The sequence below is a fragment of the Dysidea avara genome, chromosome 3, assembly GCF_963678975.1.
Source record: "Dysidea avara chromosome 3, odDysAvar1.4, whole genome shotgun sequence".
Classification (NCBI taxonomy): domain Eukaryota; kingdom Metazoa; phylum Porifera; class Demospongiae; order Dictyoceratida; family Dysideidae; genus Dysidea; species Dysidea avara.
This window is the reverse complement of record NC_089274.1, coordinates 30,325,750-30,347,697: the sequence shown is the minus strand read 5'-3', so window position 1 is coordinate 30,347,697 and position 21,948 is coordinate 30,325,750. Positions and strand designations below refer to the sequence as shown.

The 21,948-nt window shown below is 38.8% G+C and overlaps 2 protein-coding genes across 3 annotated transcripts in view; one reads left to right on the top strand and one right to left on the bottom strand.

Annotated features, from left to right (window-relative positions):
* LOC136250678 (trinucleotide repeat-containing gene 18 protein-like) overlaps nt 1-1,275 on the bottom strand; it is a 60,889-nt gene extending 59,614 nt beyond the window's left edge. For both annotated transcript variants that reach the window (XM_066042905.1, XM_066042906.1), the window contains exon 1: nt 1,135-1,275. The gene's annotated coding sequence lies outside the window, so the exon portion shown is untranslated. The remainder of the gene's footprint in view (nt 1-1,134) is intronic.
* On the top strand, nt 1,252-20,339 carry LOC136250677 (uncharacterized). Its single transcript, XM_066042904.1, has 3 exons — nt 1,252-3,227; nt 10,630-11,249; nt 19,785-20,339. Exons 1-3 carry the CDS (start codon nt 1,339-1,341, stop codon nt 20,189-20,191), a joined length of 2,916 nt encoding a protein of 971 aa, XP_065898976.1. The 5' UTR covers nt 1,252-1,338; the 3' UTR covers nt 20,192-20,339.
* Nucleotides 20,340-21,948: the final 1,609 nt, after the last annotated feature.

The window sequence follows — 21,948 nt, the reverse complement described above, 5'->3', positions numbered from 1 at the left end:
ACATTGTATGGATCCATAATCTAAAAAAGTAAAACAAGAGACATTATAGCAGCTAATCAAGTAATTTTCTGTGTTTACTACAGTATACACTGTACTTCGGCACGCAACAACTGCTATGGCAAGCTCTTATCAGAGTTATTGACTATTCTATTAGAGTATTTGATATATTTTTTCTGAAGAGCACTTTCACAGAGAAATTTCAATATATTTGATGTTTTTGTGGCAACATTGTGCCATCATAATCGGTAGCTATACATGATTCCTTTCACATACAGTATGATGAGCCAATTAATTATACTCTTGGTACCTACAACGATACTTGTAATAGCTAATTGTGATACTCCACTGTACAGTGTAGTTCACTGACAGTTCCTTTGTTGCAAGTTCAAATGATAACACACAACGCTTTAGGTACACATGTAAGATATAACTGATACAGAAAGCAAAAAGGATTTTAAAAGGTGCAATAATAACACACTCAAACAGGAACACAGATATTTATTAAATTCTTGTATATACAGTATCTACCCCCTATTCATACAGGATATATCTGCTATAATTATAGTTCAATAGCTAAATAATTGTAGGAATCAAAAAGTAATCTATCACATTATAAGCTTAATTGTGCAGAACCTAAGACCCATTTTATTGGAGCTGTCAAATACCAGTGAAGTGTTAGTGGTGAAATCTGTAACCACTCAGCAGTACATTTTTACACAAAGCACTTTATTAATACAGAATTTTATACTGTACTCAAGCTGATCACCATGGAAAAAAAGTATTGCTTCTGATAGTGGTACTTGACTGGGATCCAACAAACTGTTTGCAGTTTTCAATACTGGCATAGGATTTGCTTGTCCTAATATTTATATTAAAACTTCAATTTTGACCTGTGGAGTACAGGCATTATTGGAGTGTCACCCTTACAGAACTAGGCTAGTTCACGACTATTTATTTGAAGTAAATACGACATCATCTATGGCTCCTACAGCAATAGGTACTTTTAAAAAGTTTCAAGAGCCATTTTCAAAATGGCGCTATGTACACGTGGGAGATCGGAAGTAGAATATTACCCCTATAACCTATATATGTGTACAATTAGTGTGTTACGCTTAACAGTAATGGTAAACTTACTGTTTTTAGCCGTCGGTTCACTGCTAAACGTACTAAACTTCCTTCCACGACGCGCCGCAAAAAATAATTAGTGGTTGAAAATTGCAGTTGCATGCGCTAAGACCCGCCACATTGCGTTAAAACATTAGAATATACAGTGGGTGGAGTTTGTTCCAATTTTGTTGCTCAGTGTTCTAGGAGGCGTTGCCGCGTACCTTTGTCATCATGCTCAACCCTTTCAAGTACAAGCCAGTTTCGCAGCGAGACGATGAGGACGAAGAAGTGCTTTATCACAATGAGAGAAGTATACCCTTGTCAAATTTGGGTAAATCTAAGTCTGACGATGACGAAATTGAAGTTGAATTGCTTCGTAAGCCTGCAATCAGTAAACCAATTTGTTCGTTCCCTGCTATTTTCGTATCTGCAGTCTCCACTATTTTTGTTGTGTTAGTTATCGTCTTGGTTGTTTACTTGTTTACTTCGTCAGGGTTTTCCTTCAACAATATGAAAGGCAACAACACACAGTCTGCTCCAGTATCACACCCTTCCGCTGTTGCAATTTCTTCAGCGTTCTCTATCGTGTTGAGCACAAAGTCACCAGCTCCAGGATTACCGTTGACCTATACTACTACCTATGAAACGTCCAGTATACCTATGAGTATATCAAGTGCACAGTATGAGGCTAGTACTGAAGTCACTTCTTCGAAGAGTGCAGTAACCAAAGGAATAGTAATTACCACTGCTTTACTTGAAACTAATGTGATACCAACTACATTAGTGGACCATTCAACCGGAAATCTTGATGATAAACCTATTACACCAATGGTTGCAGTAGCACCTACTAATAGTATTGGTTTCACTCAATCATTGAACATTCATAGCACCAAAGTGTCAAGTGTCACTGTTGATATTGTGGCTACTTCTAGTGATATAACCATTCAGTCAACATCTGAGAATAGTCTACATGCGTATACCAGTGTATTACCAGCTACTAGTAACTTACCTGAAGATCCTGTTCCAATAAATTGGCACAATATGGAGCTTGATGTTTCATCAGAAGCTACACCAGTTGTGATTGATGTCAATAATGATGGAATAGATGACATTATATATACATATGAACACTATACCTCCTCTTTAGATATTTACTATTGTACTTCTTCTAAAACATATGAAGAAGTTTGTTTGAGAGATACTGGTCAGCATGTATGCGGTTCTACTGTACTGGCTGTCAGTGGGAATGATGGTGAAATCATTTGGCTACGTAACTTGACGCGTCCTGTATTTGGTGTACAATGCAGCATAGATGTTAACAATGATAAGGAGATTGACTGTTTTATTGTTGGACGCTATGCTCAGTGGGAAGCCATAGATAGGACCACTGGTGAAACTATATGGGAGGTAGACAAAAGTACATGTTTCCCAGGATATAATTTTTATTACCCGCTACCTATTAAAGATTTTGATGGTGATGGTGTAACTGATATAATTAATATTCATGGTGGTGACCAAACTTATAAACCCAATGAAAAAGATCGCTCACCGGCATTGATAGTAGTGATATCTGGTAAAACTGGCAAGAAGCTATGTAATCCAATAATTGTCCCAGATGGGCATGAAAGTTATATGTCACCAGTTAAATTTAACTTTGTTGACCTTAAAAGTAATGTAGTCTTATTTGGGACTGGTGGAGAAACAATTCCTGGTTCTTTATGGGCTGTTACAGTAGACAGCATCGAAGAATTATTAAAATCTAATATCGCCATTGCACCAATTGAAGCAGATGGTTGTCAGAATAACTTTCTATTTCACGTAGATAATTACCGACCAAACTATGATGATACTATTTATGATTTTAGTAACCAGGTTACTGATCATAATTGCCCTTCATATGGCCATCATCCTCCCATTCCCAACAAGTACCAACTATGTCTTTATGAACTGTACAAATCAGAAAGTAAAGGGTTAATAGTTCCACCAGTGATTATAGATATGAATGGAGACACAATACAGGATATACTACTACAGACTTTTGCTAGCCATGTGGTACTACTAGATGGTAAAAATGGCCAGATTAAATGGGAAAGAAATATTCCATACAGTGAATCTTACAAGTAAGTGTTTAGATACAGTAACAGCAACTACAATTACTAGTCATGTCACCTACCTTTGTTGCATGTATTGCAGGGGCGTAAGGTTCCAAGGGGTTCAGGAACCCCTCTGTAAAATTTAGATTTCTGAGTTTACAGTAGGACCCTATAAACACACCATTTAGTGTGGCAGGACAAAATGAGTGAGTAATAGTGTATGGCACAGCACAAAAATTTATAAAGCTTGCATTCATCTATCAGGGAAAGATATACAGAGGTACTCTTGAAAAGATTGATATACTCTAATAGAGAAGTCGCGTATACTTTAATAGAACATGCTTCATTAGTGGCTTCATTAGTGAAGTTTTTCAGACATTCTAAGGGGGCATCTCCAAACTGATTTTGGTACGCTTGATGTCATAATGATGCTAACTTCAGACCCCCCCCCCACTCCTTAACGTCACACTATGAATACAATGCATTAGCAATAGAAGTGCAAAACGTATTCTTTACCTGAAAACATAATCTACAAACAGTATAGCTGCTTAATTACATCACTTTCTCTATTCCTAGCTGTTTACACTATAACTGCTTTAATAAAATTTAGTAACGTCATGGGCTGAACCCCCCTCCCCCCTTAACGTCATGTTAAGCATGTCAAAATCAGTTTGGAGATGCCCCTATCATTAATGCAAACTGAGCATAACCTTATATACTGCTATACAGTAGTTTTGGTGCGCAGTGTTTATAGATACAGAACTCCAGTAATTTATCACTTGGGCATGCAAAATGATATGCATATTTGTAGTTATAATGTAAGTCATTCCATTTGTTTTGTATCAGTGGATTCATAGTTCCTATAACAGTGAGATAAGGTTGTATGCAATCACTGGACTGAACTAGTGGACTGGATTGGTGGACTGGACTACTGGACTTATTTTTGTTTTCATTTTGGCACATGTTTGGGAAACTGGTTGTAGCTATTGATACATTGAATGTAAAATATGCAGGTGAAGCTGTCTACTTGGTACTGTCTGTTAATTATCTTAGGATTGTGTTCTCTTGGCATAATCTCTATTGTACAACTACCATTTGTCTTGTCATGAAGTACAAACCATACAGCACATGTGTATGTAGTGTTGTAGTAACCATGTATCCTACAAGTTATAGTCATGGAGTCAGCTAACTTAAGTGGTGACAGTTAACTGTCTTGCTATTCCATAGCTGATACAAAGGTTCTATAGTTTTTGCACGACAGCAATAACAAGTAAATCACATGCACAAGATTTCAACCAATCAAATTGGTTCATTTTGAACTTTAAACTATAATTGTGACCAGGCCTGCGAAAACAGGGCACGTGGCACAAACTACACCCCGTCACACTACAGGTCATATCTCAGTACTGAAACAGAATATTTGCCATTATTACTGCATGTGACTTCTGTTTAGATTTGTTGACATGCAATAACTATTAGAACCTCTGTACATAGCTGAAGCTGGGCAACGATATATTGTTGATTGCAATATATTGCATAATATTGGTGGGTTGTAATGAGCTGTGGCTTGTGGATAATTAACCTATTCAGCTGCCACCCTCCTGGAGGGCAGGCATCAAAGTCACCAGAATGTAATTGTTGATATTTTAGAAGCCACATATCCTAAACAAACAGTGCTGGTTGTAGTACTACATTGTAATACCTATTTAATGGATAGGTAAAAACAGTGGACCCTGGGGACCAAGGACCCGTGACCAGGGGACCCAACTCTTCTTGAAATTTTGTACACTTCACAATATTCTATACTTGTACAGGTACCTCTGCAAGTAGTCTTGCATGGCCAATCCAGTTTCTCCCTGTCGCGGCATCTCACACAATGTGTAAAATTATAAGCGCCTCTGAAAAAGTGTCTGAAGCTGACTGCATTTATAGGCCACTTGCCTGCTGGCTGCTGCGCAATGAGCATACTAGTCTATTATGTCGACTCGCTACTAAAATTTAGAAACATTGTGCAAAAGCACCATGATGTATGAAGTCTGGTTGAATGTTGAGCTGAAACTTGCTTAGCTAGTAATTGCTATTTCCTGTGAATATTTGTTTGCACAATGTTTCTAAACTTTAGTAGCAAGTTGAAATAATATATTAGTATGCTCATTATGCAACAGGCGAGTGGCCTACAGCTTCAGACACTTTTTTTCAGAAGCACTTATAATTTCTGTAAACATTGTGTGAGACACTGTGACGGGGGAAAAAGTGGATTTGTCATGCAAAACTGCTTGCAAAGGTAGTATACAGTACGATAGTACTGTATGTTAGGGACATTGAAGGTGTGGGGGCGATCCGTGACATAATATAACCCAAAAACCTGCCACGATTTTTCCTCACAACGACATGATAGTATTGGTTGGGTAAAACCAAGCCCAAAAGTGTCTTCAGATCGACCCGAAACGTTTGCGTCAAGTTGCTACAGAATTTAGAAAAAAAATATTCAACAGAATTTTCTTCTGCCTGCCTGTCTGCCTGCCTGTCTGCCTGCCTGCCTGTCTGCCTGCCTGCCTGATGCCTTCAGTCAAGCGTAGCGGAAAAGTGGCTACAGCTACAGCCCTAATTTTTTCGCAGAACGTTTCTAGTTCGCTTAAGAAAAAACCTTTGGTATATTGATAAGCATACAATGCTTGCACTATTGTCTTACCTTTTATCCTTCTTTACCATGGCCATCAGTCAAGGTTCTACCACTGAGTGTTAATAGATTACAGTACGGCTTCCATACCAGTGTATATTGCATCAAACTATTCGAATACACGTGCACCAAAAACACATGCGTACATGACTCGCTGTTGATATCGATCAGAGAGAGCAACTCACGGCGAACTATATAGTAATGTGTAAGTCAATAAATATAGTTTAACTTTACAGATTATTCCGGTCTGACCCCACGTGCTGAATTAAATGTGGACGTGTTACTACACGTCATCGCGTAGCTCGGCTTCTTTCGTGAGCCATGCCCACTTATGTAAATTACAGTCTGTAGACATGGTATGGTAGCCATGTCCATTCATCAGGGCATAGGTATGCACGAATCCACGCCCGTGTACTTACGTAAATTACTGTCTGTAGACATGGTAGCCACGCCCATTCATCAGTCAGTAAGTATACACGAATCCACGTCCATTATTGTCTGCAGGCTTATGCAGAGCCACGCCCACTGATCAGTTGTTATTGTATGAGTCATAATCTAGTATAATAGTGCTGTGAGTAACTCAGCAGATATGTAGTGGTCATGAGCTTGCAAAAAAACTTCACAAACAAGTATAAGAAAAAATTTGGAATTTTAAATTAGATTAGGGACAGTGTATAATGCTGCAATAAAAAGTACTGAAACAAGCTGGATTGGAGTAGTACGTAATGTCCAAATACTGTAAAACAATAAGAAGTGAATATCCCTACTGTGCATTGAATTTCTTATACTTGTATTAGTATGCTCATTATGCAACAGGTGAGTGGCCTACAGCTTCAGACACTTTTTCTCAGAAGCGCTTATAATTTCTGTAAACATCGTGTGAGATACCGTGACGGGGGAAAAAGTGGATTTGTCATGCAAAACTGCTTGCAAAGGTACCTAGTACAAGTATATAGAATATTGTGAAGTGTATAAAATTCCAAGAAGAGTCTGGTCACGGGTCCTTGGTCCCCGGGTCCACTGTTTTTACCTACCCCTATTTAATAACTGTTGGCCATTATAAGCAGCTTTTGACTGGTGGGTGTACACCACATGACACTAATGCTATCTGCTGTATCTTATGAAGCTTAAATCCATGAGTTATTTACACAAGTATAGCACTTTAACATCACCAAAGGCCCTAATCCAAATATTGCAATACAGCAATATATTGCAATATGTTTTAAGGCAATACGCAATATGGTCTTTACCTGTATTGTTGCATCCCTAGAACATACCACCATGCCCTTAAAGATCAATTCTGGGTGACCATACTATCTACAGTAGCTGCATTCAGCTGTAGAAAACAAAACTTGGCATTTAACCATGTCTCTTAATCTATTGCGTAACTTGATCAACAGTGAGTTTGAGTCTTATATAGCAATCTCAGCCACACCTGTGTATCTATAACTAGTGCAATAAATCGCCTTGTGTCTTGTGTTTAACGGGCTAGTTGGTTGCTTAGAAGATGGTAGCAGATCAGTTCAAAGGCTTGATGGATGCCATCGAATCATCAAAGCAAGAGATGTTGACAGCAGTCATGCTGGAGATGGTATCAAATCTGAAGCAGAATCATTCATTGGCAATGTAACATTAGACCATTTGAGCTGTCAGGATAAGCTGATATTGGTAGCAAAACCGACCATCTTAGAAAAGGAGATGAGTAGGACTGGTAACCCTACATGACTCCCATTAGCAATACTGGAGACCTATTTATCCCAGATGGGCACAAAACTCACTGATCAAGGTTTTTTTGTGTTCAGGCCCATTTCAACAACAGAGGGAGAGAGAGCAATTGAGAGAATGTAGAGGATATAAGTTATACTTGTCTGTATGAGCAGTTTAAGAAGTACAATCAGGGGCATAGAGAGGGGGATTCCAAGGGGCTCAGGAACCCCCTACCTGTAAAATTTAGACTTCTGAGTTACAGCAGGACCCTAACACACTACTTAGCGTGGTTGGATCATGGACTTACCTCCTCCTTTGTTTCCCATTTCTTTTTGCTGACAGCCCAATGTGTCAATTCGCAGTAGCACAATGGCTTCCCAACGTTTGTAAATGGGAATCGTCCGTATTTTCCTTGGTGACTGCAGAAGTGCTTCTCCTACTGTTCTTTGATTAAAATGTTGTGAAACGGGCTGAACATACATGTGACACATAGTAGCCACTTCCAAGTCAGTCATTCAGAGATATTTGGGGCATGAGAGAATCGTCCATATTTTTGTATTAAGGTTGCACCCCTGGCCTTCATTTAGGACTAGGCATTTATTTGAATGCAGCTTTTGTACGAGGAAATATGGTATATCTGCAGGTGTAGGCAACTCCCTTGTTTCCTTATTCTTTTCTGTGATCCCTAAATGTGACTGGATTTGCGAAAAGGGGTCTTCCACACACATCCAATTCTATGAACTTGGAAGACCATAACTTTGTGTTCAAGAAAGATACAAATCTGAAACTTTCTCCATTCATTAACCTATGTTGTTACTCACTACTGTCCAAATTTCAAAGCACTACCTTTTTCTAATCCGAAGATATGAATTACCAAAGTTCGTAAATTGGATGTGTGTGGAAGACCCCTTTTCGCAAATCCGGTCACAAATTTCCTAATTTTTCCTCATACTTTTAGTAACAATATATGACTGGTGAACCCATGCATACCCCATCAAAAAAAGGAGAACACCAGAGTTAATATTTTCGTCTGAACACGTACCCCAGGTATCAATTACTGACTCGAAAGTGATGGGCAGTACGCTTCACTTTTAGCTATGTCCAGCAGTGCTACAAACAAAGGAGAAGCCCCTCTGTAATCAATCCAGGGTAAGATTACAGTAGCATAATTTGTAGAGCAACATTTACTGAAATCCGTGACTTGTCAAAAGTGTGTCAACAGCAGCTGCTGCAAGAAGCAACAAGAATTTTCAGCTAGTTCGCGAATGGATTATAAGAAATAAACGCCCAGACTTTTACAAGAGAAAATACAGTACTACTGTAATGTAAATTTATCTCTAATTCAGTCATGTGTATAGAGTGAAGTAGGGACAATAAATGCCCACTATTACATATCTGCAGGTGTAGGCGACCTCCCTTGTTTCCATACTTTTTCTCTATGTTCCCTTATCGAACTTAAAATTCCTAATTTTTCTTAATTTTTACTATATTAATACAATGAAACCTTGTTAATAGGGCCACCTTCAGGACCTGACAACATTAATGAATGAGGTGGTCTAGCCTAATATTAATGTGGCCAGGCAAGCCATTCAACCTGTTGTGCTTGTAGGCGGTGGCAGAGGAAGTAGTTCATGTGAGAGTGGGCTGACCAGGGTATAGAATCTCTGGCAGCAGGTGGTCTGGGGGGGTACAACCCCTAGCCATTTTAGCTTTCACGATATCTCAAAGTTCACCAGAATTAATTTATAGATTCAATTTGAAGCATTTTAACTAAAAATAATATAGTCAAAAGTATTTAAGCAGCCCCCCCCCTCACCTCTCTTTGCAGTCAATAAAAACCTCTTTTGACAATATTTTTAGTTGTTGGCTACAGGGCTAATAAACATACAGCATTTAAAGCAGTACAAAACAGCTTTAAGACAAGACACCAAATTTCAAAGTAAGAGGTCAGTAGTTCAATCCCCACTGTTCAAGGATTTTGAGTGTTCTAGCCCACCCCCCCTTCTACCCCCTATGTTTGTAGGCTACTTTGGATGAAATTTGGCCAAGCCAAGGACCTTGCTGGAGTGTGCAAATCTCTCAGTTAACAGAGGCTGTTGCAACTCTACTATCAATTATAGTCGAGGTTACAGTACATGCTGCAACTGAGAAATGGTTATGCCTCTCAGTATTATAGTATTTTCAAGCAATTACCAAGCAATTATACTGCACCCCTCCATCCTAGAATGCCAGTTTGTCACTGCTCTAGTGCACCCAATACTGTCAAATCCTGTGCTTTCCCACCCACCTGATTGCCTATGAGGGATTCACTTTCAGTCTGGAGCAGGTAACTTGCCAGCAGCTGGGACTCTCAATGGTAGCCACTATCTCATGGCATGTAGCCCCATGCACCTCCAACTACCTGATCTGTTAACTACAGTGTAGGTAAATTTATATTTATTTATTAAGGCTTTACGGCACAAGTGCTGAAGGTCTGTATATTGAAGGAAAGTGGTTGAGAAGTAAAGTATTTTTAGTTTTGAGCTGTACGATGTATTTTGTATTCAGACTTTTAAAAACATATTATATCAGGGGTTTACTGTCTCAGTATATCAGGAGCTTATGAGCCGCCAAAGGTGGCAAAGGAGCATGAAACTTACACTGCCTACCAGGTGCCATCACAATCCAAATCAATTGCCAATTAGTTTCCATATAAGGAAAGTAAAATCTTGTTATTTGAAGCCATATACGAAATTGCATGTGACCTGTGACACATAGCAATGGTGAAGTTGGCTGAGTCTTCCTCGAGGTCTTTCTCTTCTTTGATGGTGGTCAATTTGTCTCTACTTCTACTTCAATTAGTACGGCTGGAGCGCCATTTGCACATGAAAAAGCAAACGTAGTGACATAATTTGGGTTGTCATGAAACTGAGTTTCATGCTCCTTAGCTGCCTTTGGTGGCTCATAAGCTCCTGAGTACGTACATTTAGCTTGTGTAGGCATACTGTATATTTGTGCAACTAACTGTTTTAAGAGTCACATTGTTCTTTTCTTTATGAATAGCATACCTGCTCCATTATTTTATAACAATGACACCACTCCAGATATGTTTTTGCGTGTGAATGTTGGAGAATGGACTGATTATAATTACTCCTATGTGGTAATAGTAGATGGGGAAAATGGAGAGGCATTATGGGCAATGAATTCATCATATGCAACAATGCAATCTGCAGTGACATTGGTGTCAGAAAATCATGTTCAGGATGCAGTACTGTTCTTTGCTTACAATCCAACTAATACAGGAAGTATAGATGGTATTAAAAAAAGGCAAACAAACAGCAATCATGGCGACAATATTGTGCCAGAGAGTGATAATACAAATGATCCAGTTCCGGCAGATATGTTTACTAAAATTGGAGAGGCTGGTTTATTTGATGAAGATACCAACTACACTGATGATTTTGATGATTTTAAACTAGAGAATGTTGATGAACCATTTTGGAATCTGTCCAATTCCTCCTTTCCTGATCCTATTGCTGACCCAAAAGGTTTCATCGAAAGCTGTCATTTTGAGTCTAATATGTTACCGCTTAAATTGAACACATATTTGTACTTCCTAACAAAATATATTAATGATAATGGCATAGATAATTCCATTGCTGCTTCTTATCCTGGAATTTTAAGTGAGCCATATTGTCATATGCATAAGTGTCTAATGTTTAGTCAAACTAAAGTTTAGTCGAAAATTTGGCAAACTGAAGGAAATTTGCTAAATTTTGTTTGCCAATTAATTTTCAATATTGGTTCCATGGCACCAGACTGCTTAGATGCTGATTTGCAAAATTCAAATCATGTTAAACTTTTGTTATTTATTATTAATATATTTATAATAAATTATGTACAAGTAGAAAGTGAAGTTAGAATTTTTGCAAGCTAGTAGGATCCTTAGAATAGTGTTTAAACAAGGGGATAAGCAAGCTGGGCAATCACTTACATAATGTAACCACAAACTTAGATGTCATATCTCTTAACTGTTATGTATGCTGTTACTTTAGGTATTCACACCTACATAATTGCTAGGGGCAATAGTTATTGTTCACGAAATTACTTCTTTATTATTTTGGGAGGCATAGGAGATAAGTTATTATTAGTAAGATCTGCAATGCCACTCAGTACATCAGTGATCATTAGTGAGGTGTGCTATGTGGTGACTCCCTTGACTGGAGATACTGTATGCTATATAGGAGATCTCTAGACAACCTTTCTGAGGTCTTTAACTGTTTTAGAGAACCTCTCCAGAAGTCTTGGTAGTTTCTAAAAACCTCATTATCTACCAAAGATCAAACCATTTTATGCATACCATTTTCTAAATAATTGTATGCTATATACACTATACTGTTTTAAATTAGAAATAAAGTAGGGATCCAAGTGATAAAAAGTAGTGAAACAAGTTGGTTTTACAACATAGCTCTGATTTTCCTACATTGGCATGTTATACCAATTATTTTTGTTCTGTTTCACGTTCTCATGTTCATGATTCTAATAAATGTCACACAATGATTAGTACGCATGCGCATATACACATGACTGTATCAAGACACACGATAGTGTGTCGTGCAGCCCAAGAAGCCGGCTCGCCACACCGTGAGTATATTGACAGGAAGAAAGAAAACGTCATTTTCACACTTTTGTATCTCGGTGATACCTTATCTGATTGAAACCAAATTTGCTGCAGAGTTGCCCGCCAGCTAGGGGAGTCTACATTCCAAATTTGAAGGAAATCACTCAAGCCATTTCCGAGATATGAGTGGCCAAAGTTTCATTTTTTTTCTTCATTTTTTCTTCTTCGTCTTTTCGCACACTTGTAAAAATTGCTATAAAACGCAAACGCGTGCTCCGATCGCTTTGAAATTTGGCACACAGAAAGCAAGTCCAAAAGCGAATCCTAGCATCAAATTTGGTGCAAATCCGATAAGTGGTTCAGGAGTTCTGACCAATTATTCGCGTAAAACAAGATCGATTTGTTGTCACGCCTACAGGGTAAACCGCTTCATGGAATGAGTTGAAAATTGCTATGTAGATGGAGTAACCATCGTAGAAGTGCCTTGTGGTGGTTTGAAAGGAATCGAGATTAAGACCACGGAGATATGACACAAAACCCAACCTGTGTCACAATTACGCAATCGATTTTTAGTAATAAAAAAGTATTAGTTTTATGCCTACTAGGCAAACCGCTAAGAGCAATGAGCTGAAAATCGGTGTATAGCTGGAATAATCTTCATAGAAAGTCCTTGCAGTAGTATAGAAGAATTGGATTACAAACCACTGAGTTATGATTCGAAAGCCAACTCGGTGTAGCAAATGCGAGATCGAGATACTCTAATAGAACAGTCACCCTAATAGAACATTCAGCTAATTTATTTACTCCATTATAGAATTCTATTGCATTACAAGTTATTCTGTAGGGAGTCCAGCTGCAAACAGTTACAGTTCAGCAAGAAGCAAGTCACCCTGTGGAGAGTTAAGCTACAATTATATCCCTGTAGAGATTCAGAACATTACAAGTCACACTGAAGAGAGTTCAGCTATAAACAAGTCATGCACCCTGTAGAGAGTTCACCTACAATTAAATCACTCTCTAGAGAATTCAGCTACACACAAGTCAATGTGCAGAGAGTTCAGCTACAAACAAATTACCCTGTAGAGAGATCAGCTACAAACAAAACACTTTGCAGAGAGTTCAGCTACAAACAAATCAATCTTTAGAGTGATCAGCAACAAACAAATCAACTTGTAGAGAGATCAGCTAGAAACAAATCAACCTGCAGAGAGATCAGTTACAAACAAATCAGCTTGTAGAGAGATCAGTTATACACAAATCAACCAGTAGAGAGATAAGCTAGAAACAAATCACCCTGTAGAGAGTTCAGCTAAAACAAATCAACCTGCAGAGAGATCAGCTACAAACAAATCACCTTATAGACAGTTCAGCTACAAACAAATTACCCTGTAGAGAGATCGACTACAAACAAATCAACTTGCAGAGAGATTAGCTACACACAAATCAACTTGTAGAGAGATAAGCTAGAAACAAATCACCCTGTAGAGAGTTCAGCTACAACAAATCAACGTGCAGAGAGATCAACTACAAACAAATCACCTTGTAGAGAGATCATCTAGAAACTAGAAACAATGTAAGGAGTTCAGCTACAAGCAATACACCCTGTTGAGATTTCAGCTAGAAACAAATCAACCTGTAGAGCGATCAGCTAGAAACAAATCACCCTGAAGAGAGGTCAGCTACAAAAAAAATCACCCTGTAGAGAGTTCAGCTACAAACAATTCACCCTGTAGAGACTTCAGCTACAAACAAATCAACCTGCAGAGAGATCAGCTACAAACAAATCACCCTGTAGAGAGTTCAGCTAAAACAAATCAACCTGCAGAGAGATCAGCTACAAACAAATCACCTTATAGACAGTTCAGCTACAAACAGATTACCCTGTAGAGAGATTGACTACAAACAAATCAACTTGCAGAGAGATCAGCTACAAAAAATCACCCTGTAGAGAGATCAGCTAGAAACAAATCACCCTGTAGAGACTTCAGCTACAAACAAATCAACGTGCAGAGAGATCAGCTACAAACAAATCACCCTGTAGAGAGATCAGCTAGAAACTAGACACAATGTAAGGAGTTCAGCTACAAGCAAATCACCCTTTAGAGAGTTCGGCTACAAACAAATCAGCCTGCAGAGAGATCAAATCACCTTATAGAGAGTTCAGCTACAAACAAATTGCCCTGTAGAGAGATCAGTTACAAACAAATCAACCTGCAGAGAGATCAACTACACACAAATCACCCTGTAGAGATTTCAGCTGCAAACAAATCACCCTGTAGAGAGATCAGCTAGAAACTAGACACAATGTAAAGAGTTCAGCTAGAAGAGGTCACCTTATAGAGAGTTCAGCTACAAAGAAACCATCATGTAGAGAGTTCAGCTGCAAACAAATCACTCTGTATAGAGTTCAGCTAGAAAAAGTCACCTTGTAGAGAGTTCAGCTACAAAGAAACCGCCATGTAGAGAGTTCAGCTTCAAACAAATTACCGTGTAGAGAATTCAACAACAAACAAATCGCCCTGTACAGGGATCAGCTAGAAGAAGTTACCTTGTAGAGAGTTCAGCTACAAAGAAACCATCATGTAGAGAGTTCAGCTACAAAGAAAGCACCATGTATAGAGTTTAGCTGCAAACAAATCATCTGTAGAGAGTTCAGCTGGAAACAAATCACCCTGTAGAGAGATCAGCTAGAAGAGGTCACCTTGTAGAGAGTTCAGCTACAAAGAAACCATCCTGTATATAGTTCAGCTATATTTTAAGTCACCAAGTAGAGAGATCAGCTGCTAAAAAATATTCTGTGGGGAATAATGGGCATGTAATAAATATATGTATATAATTTGTATAATTACTAATAAAATCAATAATAATTGAAGTATTAAAAATCTTCTGTAAGTTCTTTTCTTCTTCCTGTGGTAAAAAAAACACATGGGTTAAAAAAAGCCCCAAAGCCAGCCATAGGCTGGCTTTGCAGTATACAAATACAAAAAGAAGTGATATCTAATCAAAAACAGCCAAGCTGTAAAAAAAAGGTGCGGCCCCAAAAAAGGCCATGGTGAAAAAAGATGTGAAATCCAAAGTGGCGGCCAAGAAATGGCTGTGATGGTAGGTTAATGGTAAAAATTTTAATAACAATTCAAGTGAATTTTGTGCCGCTTGGTCTTGGCACCAAATTCACCTGAATTGTTGTTATTAAAATTTTTACCATTAACCTACCATCACAGCCATTTCTTGGCCGCCACCTTGGATTTCACATCTTTTTTCACCATGGCCTTTTTGGGGGCCGCACCTTTTTTACAGCTTGGTTGTTTTTGATTAGATATCCCTAACATATCCCTCCTTTACAACATTTTTTTTAAAAAATGTACATCATCTCCCTTTACAGTAAAAAATCAAGATCACTATATAATCACAAGATCAGTGCAAAAATAGTTAAACTTTTCTCTAAGTTGATGAATGCTTGATGTAGTCCCTAAGCCGGCATGGTGGTTTAGAAACTTGGCCAGCTCTAGAGACTACAAGTTCAGGGTGCTGAGCTTGACACGGTTGATTGTCAAGTTGTTTGTTATTATCTACTGGTCATTCATTCTCGTTAGCTTGTTGGAATTCAGTTGTAATTGGTATTGTCATTTCATCTTCGGCACACGCTTCTGCTGTGATGGAAGTTTCTATAGGTCTTTCAATGGTTTGGCGTAGGTGCTTTCGGTTTCTTCTGTACAATTGCCCATTAGCAGCTTTGACTATATATGATCGGACACCAACTTTCTTTATCACTGTGGCCTTCTTCCACTGATCCTTGTGCTTAACTGGCTGAATGTGAACTATTTCTCCATTTTCCAGGGTTGGAAGTTCCTTTGCTGTTTTATCATATTGTTGTTTAGCTTTTCATCTTCGGCACTGGACTACCCCACTTGCCACTTTTGGTTTCAGCAGTTTGCTAGATGTTGGTAGCTGTGTACATGTTCTTCGTGAATGCAGCTTCTGCACTGGGCTGTAATGTCCTCCTTCTGTTGGTGTCATGACAGTATTGCCAGGTTCGCGTCCATATTGTCATGAGTTCCTTTCTTCAGCACGGCTTTGGCAATCTTCACTGCTGACTCAGCTTTGCCATTGCTTTGGCTGTGATATGGGGAACTGGTGACATGCTTGAATTCCCACTGCTTAGCAAAATCTTCATACAGTTGCGCTCTGTTGTCACCTTTTCGGGTATGCCATAACGGGCAAAGTGAGCTTTAGTGTGGTCTCACTAGAAGTGTCACTTACTACATCCAATTCCCAAAAATCGCTGTAATAGCTAACAGTGATGAGATATGACTTTCCTGCAAATGTAAACAGGTCTGGCCCATGGTCTAGTAGGTACTTCTGGTGACTGTAGAGGTTCTTTTTGTTGTTTGGCTGTGTAATCATTACAAGTGGGGATGGAGCATTGGCTGGCTAGATGCCGGATTTCATTTGCCATGCCAGGCCAAAATATAACATCTCTTGCATGTCTAACACAAGCTTCTGGTCTTTGGTGACTGGAAGTTCACTGAGTGTGTTGTCCTAAAAATTTGCCTCTCTGAGGCTTGCTAGGCCATTCTCACTGAGTCATACATGATTCGCCGGGTCTATTTCTTCGATTTCTTTGTGCAGTTTGGATTCTTGGTGTTGTTGAAAAAAATCTTGTACTCAGTCTTATAAGCTGATGACTGCTCATGTAAATATACCCAACTCAGCATGTCTGCAATGTACATTTTCTTTCCAGGGCAATACTGCACTTTCCGTGTGTATTTCTGCAATTTTAGGAACATCTGCTGCAGGTGCTTTGGTGCATTATAATCGGTTTGCTGAAAATGGGTACTAATGGTCTGTGATCAGTGTTTACTGTTGTCTGTTCCTGGCCATGGATACACTGATTAAAGCGTTCCCATGCTGGCAAGACACTCTTTCTCTATTTGTGCATAGTTTTGTTCTGCTTTTGTCAATGAGCGTGAGACAAAGGCAACAGGCTGTCCATTTTGTAAAAGTGTAGCACCCAGGCCCTTTTTTGAAGCATTGCATTCTATGGTAGCTTCCTCATTCGCATCATAAAATTTTACAACTGGTGCTTTGGTGATCATAGTCTTCGGAATGTTTGTTCTTGTTGACTTTGCCAGGTAAATATAGCTGACTGTTCAGTTAGTAGTCTCAGTGGGGCTGCGATTTCTGCTAGTTGAGGTAGAAATCGGGATACTGCAAGCAGCCTAAAAAGCACTCCACTGCCTTCCTGCTGTCTGGTCTGGGCATATCAATGATTGCTTTCACCTTGGCTGGGTCTGGACTGAGGCCGTCTTTTGTCAAGCGGTGTCCTATATAAGAAACTTCTGAGAGACGAAATTTTACCTTTTCCTTATTGAGTTTGAGATTTTGCTCTCATGCTTGCTGAAGCAGGTGTGTTCTAGGTTGGCATCCTGATCATACTGACACTCTTTGTCAGTATCCCCACAGCCATAAACTAAGATGTCATCAGCAATAACTTTCACTCCGTGAAGTCCTTGTAATACTGTGTACATTCTCCTTTGAAATTCTTCAGGAGCTGATGATATACCAAATGGCATGTGCAGATACCAACAGCGACCAAATGTAGTCCAAAAAGTGGTCAAGTAAGAACTGGCATCATCCAACTTCACCTGATGGAAGCCATTCTTGGCATCTAGCACTGAAAATATCCTTGCTTTTGACACTGTTGGCCAAATCTCTTCTAGTGTTGGTATTTGGTATTTAGGTCGTTTTATCGCCTTGTTCAAGTCTCTGGGAGTCTGAGTTTACCAGGCTTCATAATTGCCACCATGTTACTGATCCAAGAAGTGGGCTCCTCCATCTTCATAATAATGCCTTGTTTAGGAAGTTCTGATAGCTTTTGCTTTAAATGTTCTTTCATTGCCACTGGTACCCTTCGGGGCACATGCTGTATTGGTACTACTGACTTAATCTACCTCAATGTGGTACTCATCACCCAAACACCCTAAGCCCTTAAACACATCGTACTGTTCAACAATTTTTGTACTTTTAACGTTACGTACTGTATGCACTGTTATAGGCCTAATGCCATACATGTGGTACGTGAGAGTAGTGACTTCTGGTCTCCTTCGATAACTTTAAAGCTCAGCTGGTATGTCTTGTTGTGATAACTCCACTGTAGTGTACACTGGCCTAAGGTGCTGATGACTGAGTTGTCATAGCATCTTAGCTGTGTGGCTTCTGGTTGCAGAGATGGGGTAGGATCGTGCGCACATCTTCCAGGCTTATCACATTACAGGTAGCTCCCGTGTCCAGCTGACAATTTATAGTGGTGCTCTCTAGCTCATGGTTGAAACACAATGGTACAAAGAACTATCCTTTACGATTATGTTTAACAGCTCCCACATGCTCAACAGTGTAAATCACTTTGTCACTCTCTGGCATTTCATCGTGCTGTTTAGTTGCAAAATAATCAAACTTCTCGAAAATCTTGCTGGGAATCTCCTTGTCAGCGTTGATGAGCTCTAAGTGTGAAAGTATTTACCAGCACTCTTTACCCATCACCATCTTTAATGTTGCTGCTTGTATCAACTTATCTTCGCAGGCTAGTTGCAAGGCAATGGCAAATTAAAGTTTCATAGGCTTCTTTGAATGCCTTCCAATTCTCTGAAACATTCCCAGTGCAGTTGATTGTGTCGGGGGTAGGCAGTTGACAATTCGACATCTCAAATAATAGACAGTTTACTTCTGACAGCATGTTTCACGTTCACATGTTCATAATTCTAATAATTGTCACACAACAATTGGTACGCATGCGCATATATACACATGACAGTTGCATCGTAATAATATATATCCCTAACATGTTCTTTGCCAAAGTAGGGATTTTTCCACCAAATTACGTGTATGCTGTAACACCATCCTTCATCTCTTGTTAACTGTACTAAATTGTTGTTAACCAAGATTGTTAATGGGCGTGGTCTCAAGGTGAATTTACAGGTATCTACCGGCTGTCCAGTACTTTTTACAGTGGCATAACATAAGTGCTTTTTTGTGGTATTTAAATATGCTGCTCAAAGAAAGTGTTGATACGGAAAATTAATGCCTCGCGATATGGTTAAGAAGACAACAGCCAGAAAATAAAAGGAAAGACAAGGCACAAAGGGCACACACTTTTCAAAAGGCACATGCCACTGGTGAGTTGTTATTGTGACACAAAATGGTGGACGTATGCTGCTTTGTTTGGCCTGCAGCCTTACAAATGTGGCCAGGTACCTAGGTAGGTAGACAAAAATTTGGCATTTTTAAAATTGAATTCTACATCCGGTTGTTTGTAAGTGTTTTCTTGTTTTTAATGCTTTATTTGATGTTAGATGGACCAATATTATTCCGTAAAGGTGACCTTCATCACATAAGATGTCTGTAGGATAATTTTTAAAGGTAGCATTTTACTGTAGGTGGTTCACATCATTTTAGGTGTGATCCCTACTTAAACGGTACTACTGTACTACCAATATCAGTACTAGTGCCAGTACTGTAGTTTACATTAATAATAGCAAGAGGAAATAATTTACTCTTAATAATGCTGATATTCATTACGTACATGTAATGGTACTATTAGTTCCAGGTTATGGAATTGTATCAAGTCACAGTACTATCAAACGCCATGAAGATTCGCCTCCCCAAATGGGACCGCCAAAAAATGATGACATTTCAAAGCATGGTTGGAGATGCAGTTATGTTTTGTCACCTGCTTCAGTATCACCACTTACACCAGTAGTGACTGATCTAAATCATGATGGAAAACTGGAACTCATTTATGCTTTTCAATATACCAGTGATCCAACTTACTTTATGTATTCACTTAGCCATTCAGTACTTGATTTACATGTCCAGACTATTGAAACAATGGTGCCAACAGACCAAGGTCATTTGATAGATTTCTCAGTATTCTTACCAATGGAAAAACAAAGCTGGACAACATATATGGGTACTAAAGGAGATGGAGTATATAGGTACTCAAACTAATTTTTGCACTATCAAGAGGTGGCATTTAGTTATGTGTAAGTACATGTATGTATGTATGTATGTATGTATGTCTAATATAGTTGTTATATCTTCCTGTATTTCTTTTTCATGTAGACTGTATAGTACAATATGTGTGTAACTCATTTGAGCATTAAGAAATGCATGAGTCAGGTAACTCAGGTTGTATCAAAGTATAATTTAGTAACATATGCATCATGCAAACATACAGGTATATATCCAAGAGTTCGTGTGTGGCTTTGTGGTGGATAATGGACTCTAATATTTTTCATTACCTGTGAAATGTGAAATCCTTGTGACAACGCCTTGGATCATCTTCAAGCCATATTCCATGTCTGGAAAAATCAGACATAGCTATGTTATAGGGGATCAGTCAGTGCATTGAAATGTTATTTGATGCAACCGTTATGTATACTTGTTTTGTTGGTCTTTGTTGCTAGGAGATTTTGTTCTGGCCCTGGGCCGTTGCACATGTGTGTGCATTTTAGTGTTAGATTACATAGTATTGGTACACAACAGTAAAAGAGAGTTTTGGTTATGCAGGTGTTGGGTTTGAGAGTTGACAGTGTGGGACCATGTTATTGTGTAAATTAATATGGCATCTCATTGTTGTATCCAGTGGAGCATGCTGTGGTTGTCTGTGAGCAGGGATTAATCTAATCCTGAAAGACAGTGACAACATTATTCCAGTGGCCTTTACCTATTTTACTATTGAGCAGTCCTCAAAAAATAGCCCATTATACTCATGCTTTCAAAAATAAGTTTAATTAAGTGGGTAGTCAGGACATCATGTCAAAACAGTTCACTGTATTCATTTCATTAGGTATCTATACGTATTGATCACTTCTATCACTGTACAGTGTACAAAGCAGTTTATCTAAAAGCTGGCTGTTCTGTTTAAGCATTTCAATATTTCCTGACTGCTCATTAGAGTATATCTGTCTTATTTCTGAATAATTGGCGAAGAAATTGTTGGCTTCGTTGTGTGGCATGTTGTTGGGGTTGGTGATAATATTGATCTTTGTTCATTAGCATGTGCATTACACGTGTTATAAATTGTTTCTATATAAAAATTTGCTGGAGGTTACCTATTACTTACTGTATATCAAGACACACGGTAGTGTGTCGTGCGGCCCAATAAGCCGGCACGCCACACCGTGAGTATATTGACAGGAAGAAAAAAACTGTCATTTTTACACCTTTGTATCTCGGTGATCCCTTATCCGATTGGAACCAAATTTGCTACAGAGTTGCCTGCTAGCCAGGGGAGTCTACATTCCAAATTTGAAGGAAATCGCTCCAGCCATTTCCAAGATACGAGCTGCCAAAGTTTCGATTTTTTTTCTTCGTTTTTGTTTCCTTCTTATTCTCCTTCTTCGTGTTTTCGCATACTTGCAAAAATTGCTATAAAACACAAACGCGTACTCTGATCGCCTTGAAATTTGGCACACAGAAAGGGAGTCCAAAGGCGAATCCTAGCATCAAATTTGGTGCAAATCCGATGAATGGTTCAGGAGTTATGACCGATTATTCGTGTAAAACAAGATCGATTTGTTGTCATGCCTACAGGGTAAATCGCTTCATGGAATGAGTTGAAAATTGCTATGTAGATGGAGTAACCATCGTAGGAGTGCCCTTTGGTGGTTTGAAAGGAATCGAGATAAAGACCACGGAGATATGACACAAAACCCAACCTGTGTCACAATTACGCGATCAATTTTTATGAATAAAAAAGTATT